The 4620-nt window shown below is 56.3% G+C and overlaps 1 protein-coding gene across 1 annotated transcript; it reads left to right on the top strand.

Annotated features, from left to right (window-relative positions):
• Positions 1 to 1286: 1286 nt before the first annotated feature.
• Positions 1287 to 3179, top strand: LOC109757155 (uncharacterized). Its single transcript, XM_020315991.1, has one exon. It carries the CDS (start codon positions 1287 to 1289, stop codon positions 3177 to 3179), a length of 1893 nt encoding a protein of 630 aa, XP_020171580.1.
• Positions 3180 to 4620: the final 1441 nt, after the last annotated feature.

Raw genomic sequence — 4620 nt, 5'->3', positions numbered from 1 at the left:
TACACATCGAAGTACTTCTCACACCGGGTTTTCCAAAATTGAGGGTTGTCTCCATTGAAAGAGGGAAAAATCTAGCTTGGGCAGAGACCAACTAGCAGGGGCAAGGTGTTGTGTGCGTGTATCGAACTCGCGAACTGCAGGAATTGATTCGACTGTAGCCAGACGCAGATCAGATTGGGACGTACCCTTGACCGAAGGGGGCATCTGGGTAGTGACTACCCCATATGCCGGGCCTCCGGTGTCGTCGATCTTGCCGCGGCCTTCGGGCCCGTGGTGCTCCGGGTCGCCCTGTTTGCCGTGGAGCGTCGGATCCACCACCGCGTCGCGCACCGGGATCAGATCCGGGGGCATCGCGAGCGCCGGATGGAGAGCGATGCGCCCTACTTGCGAGCGCAGTTCGTCGACTTGGTTCTGGATGTGGGTGACTGCTGGGCGCCACAGCTCGAGGGACTGCTGAATCGCCTCCAGACGGGTCTCGTTGGCCGCCTGCCCGTCGGCGATGGCCTTTGCGAGCGCCACCAGCTGCTCCTCCATCGCCATCGCTTGTTGAGCTTGCTTGGTGAGATAACGGGGCTTGCGGTAGGGATTCTCCAGGACGCTGGACCTCTGATACCAAGTTGTAACGGGTCTCGATCTAGCCTAGGGCGCTGGAGAGAATTGGGGATCGAAGAGAAAGGGGGGCCTGGGGAGGAGGAAGAGGGAGGAGACGGATTGCAGGAAGGGGTAGGTGAGGGAAGGTCAGCTTCCTCTCTCTCCAATTCTTAATTCAGTTTCTTGATGCCGCTACAGTCACCCATCAGGCCATACATATAATTCCAGCCTCCCGATACACACGCACTCACCACACACACGCTCGAACTGCTAACACTACACAGCTCTAGCCACTACTCATTGACGCTTCGGCCCCACTCACCTCTTGGCCTTGCGTGTTGCTGCTCTTGCCTGTTACAGTCATGACACTCCAGTTTCCGTGTAACACAGCCTGTAGTGCTAAACGTGTTTTGAGAGAATATACATACGCAGCCACAAATGATCCCGTGAAAGTACAACTTCGTAGTACAAGTTGGAAATATTTGAGTCGGTTCCCCTGCATATGCAGCCACAAAGGATCCCGGACTCTTTTAAGTCGGTTGCGGTGGCCGGGCGGCACGCCTATATGACCGAGCGCTCCCGATCCAACCTCCCAATCCCATCCCCCCTCCTCCAATCCAATCCCCACCTCGATCGATCCCCAAAACCCTAGACCCCCACCTCCTCCCCCGCGGCACCGCAGCAGCAAGCCAGCCATGGCGCCCCCCGCGGCCGCGCTCCTCGGCCCTCCCATCGCCATCGTCGACACCGACATGCCCGACCGCAAGCCCAAGGCCAAGCCGACGCCGAAGAAGCCGAAGCGCGCGCAGCTCCGCGGCGACTCGTCGTCATCGGACGACGACTCCGACTCCGAGGGCGACTACAGCGACGCCGAGCCGCCCCGCTCCTGCGTCTCGCGCCCGCCGAAGGCCGAGGGGAAGGCGCTCGCGTACGCCTCGTCGGGCGACCCCTGCGTCGACTTCTTCTTCCAGGTCGTCCCGGCCGCCACGGCGGCCGCCGACGTGGCCGCGCTCCTCAGCGTCGCCTGGGCCGGCGACGCGCGCACGGCGCTCCGCCTCGTGTGCCACCTCCGCGGCGTACGCGGGCTCGGTAAGTCCGACCGGGAGGGCTTCTACGCCGCCGCGCTCTGGATGCACGCCAACCACCCGCGCACCCTCGCCGCCAACCTCGCCTCCTTCGCCAGGTTCGGCTGCCTCAAGGACCTCCCCGAGATCGTCTACCGCGTCCTCCACGGCCCCCGCGACGAGCGCAAGGACGGCGACGACAGCACCAGGGTCCACCGCCGCGGCGGCTCCCGTAACAACAAGCGGCGCTGCCTCGGCGCGGCCGCCGAGGCCGCCAAGGCCAGGCGGCAGAAGGAGACGGAGCACGCGCAGGTCGTCCTCGCCCGCTACGACTCGGACGAGAGCTTCCGCTTCCTCTACGACCGCGTCGCCGAGCTCTTCGCCGAGCTGCTCAAGTCCGACCTCGAGCACCTGCGCTCGGGCGACACGGCCAAGATCGGGCTCGCCGCCAAGTGGTGCCCGTCGCTCCGCTCGTCCTACGACCGCTCGACCCTGCTCTGCGAGGCCATCGCCCGCCGCGTCTTCCCGCGCGACTCGAGCCCGGAGTACCTCAGCATCCCCGACAAGCACTACGCGTACCGCGTCCGCAACCGGCTCCGCCGCGAGGTGGACGTGCCGCTGCGCAAGGTCCTGGAGCTCCCGGAGGTGTACATGAGCGCGCGCAAGTGGGACGAGCTCCCCTACGCGCGCGTGGCGTCGCGGGCGATGCGGCAGTACAAGCAGGCCTTCGATAAGCACGACAAGTCAGGCGTGGCCGGCTTCTACGACGAGGTGCGCGCCGGGCTGACCAGGATCCCGGCGGACGCGGTGCTGCCTCACGAGATCTTGGCCGCGGCCCTCAAGGGCGAGCACGACGAGTCGGCGGAGCTCCAGTGGCGCCACATGGTGGCGTCCCTGGCGTCGGAGGGCCGCCTCAGCAACTGCATCGCCATGTGCGCCCTCTCGAGCTCGGTGGAGAAGCCGCCCGCGGCCGCGGCCATCGCGCTGGGGCTGCTGATCTCGGAGCTGAGCAAGGATCCGTGGAAGGGGCGGGTGATCACCTTCGACGCCACGCACCAGCTGCACAAGGTGCGCGGCGCGTCGCTGGTGGAGAAGCTGCGGACGCTGGCCGCCGTGAGGGCACAGAAGGGCGCGAACCTGCAGGCCGTCTTCAACAAGATCCTGAACGTGGCGGTGGCCGGCGGGCTGTCCAAGGACATGATGGTGAAGCGGGTGTTCGTGCTGAGCGACATGGAGTTCGACGGGTGGGTGGGCGGCGAGGCGTGGGTGTCGGAGCACGAGGCCATCAAGAAGAAGTTCGCCGCGGAGGGGTTCGCCGTGCCCGAGGTGGTGTTCTGGAACGTGGGCACGTCCAAGGCGTCGGTGCCGGTGGTGGCGGCGCAGGCCGGCGTGGCGCTGGTGAGCGGCTACTCGAAGAACCTGGTGCGGCTGTTCCTGGAGGCGGACGGCGTGCTCACCCCGTCGGCCATCATGGCCGACGCCATCTCCGGCCCCGAGTACGACGCCCTCGAGGTGCTCGACTGAGAGCCCAGCCATGATGGATCATCGATTTGCTTTGCCTTTGTTTCCGTTAGTTTGCGACTAGCTAGGTGAAATCTCTCTGAAGCTGTGAACCGAACGCTTTTGTTCTGAATCTCTGAACTGAATGAATGAAAGATCGTTTTGTCCTTCTGAATGAATTGCTTGCTTGCTTGCGACTGTTTGAACCGTCGATTGCATGGTTATTCTTCAGTTACAGCCTTTACTCATATACTAGTAATGAAATCCAATTGCATGCTGAAACCATTCATCTATTCTCAATCAAGTGTATATAAGAATCTACTTCCACCAAAAAAGATTGTAACTGTTGATTTCAGACCTCCAAAATGATTCAGTTTTGTTTTAACTTTGTATTCTGGCTGGCTGAAATGCTTAGTTCGTTCTATAGCTTCTCCTGGGGTATGAATGTAGCGGTTCACCACTCATGAACCCCCTCACCAAAGTGCAGCATTACAATTTCTGATCGTGAAGTTTCAATCCATAACATGAAAAATGTAGATGGAGTTCATAAGAAAATGAATTTATTTATTTTTTTGAATCTAAGAAAATCAATTATCATCCACCCCGTTACAATTGCATGTGTTGCTTGACCAGGGATCAAATAAAATTAAAGCAATGCAACCTGAGTATACATGGAGCACTATAAAAAGGTTACTGAAACATTTTCTCTCAATCAAACTGTTCTGAAGATATTTTGTTTTCACTGAAATGTCTTACGATGTACTCCGTACTCACCATGAGACTCGTTGCCTACATTCTTCTTCTTTTTTTCTCTCTCTCAGCCCATCCTAGAGTCAAATGCGCGCTTCGTCATTTTTCACTTCTGGAAATAACGAAAAAAAAACATGTTATTGTTGTTGATTGTTTCATTATGCTTTTATCTATGTTGACTTCAGTTTTGGTTATGTTCTAGCGGTGTTTTTCATACATTTATTATTGTGTTGGGTTGCTGTTGAAGACGGTATTTGTTCTAAGAGGAAAGCGTAGTTGTTTGGTGCGTGGTTGTGGTGTCCTTGCACGTTTCAGCGTGAGTGTCAATCGGTGTTGGTTGTGTGAGCCCCTTGGGAGCTCCTATTCCATGTTGACTCACTCAGCTCCGCTCCCTACTCCGCTCGCTCATTTAGTTTTTTCCGCTCGCTCTAGTGCTAGCTCGGAAATAAAGCAGCTATAATTTATTTATTTAAAAGTTTGTTAAAATAAAAGTTGTTCATGGTTTTTTTATAAAATATTGCAAATTGACAAAATCATAATTGTTAAAAAATATTGATGAATTTAAAAATATGAGTGGATCTCGAACAATGTTCGTGAATTTGAAAAGGCTTCACAAATTAGAAAATATTCATAGACTTTAAAAATGTTCATGAACTTTATATCAATTCAAAATTTAAAAATGATCATTAATTTCAAAAAATCTTCAGGATTTTCT

The sequence above is a fragment of the Aegilops tauschii genome, chromosome 5, assembly GCF_002575655.3.
Source record: "Aegilops tauschii subsp. strangulata cultivar AL8/78 chromosome 5, Aet v6.0, whole genome shotgun sequence".
Lineage (NCBI taxonomy): Eukaryota > Viridiplantae > Streptophyta > Magnoliopsida > Poales > Poaceae > Aegilops > Aegilops tauschii.
Note: the sequence above shows the minus strand (reverse complement) of the source record. Positions and strands in the feature narration are given on the sequence as shown.

What these genes read in the sequence shown, in the direction of transcription:
- LOC109757155 (XM_020315991.1), top strand. Translation starts at nt 1,287, where the DNA reads ATGGCGCCCCCCGCGGCCGCGCTCCTCGGCCCTCCCATCGCCATCGTC.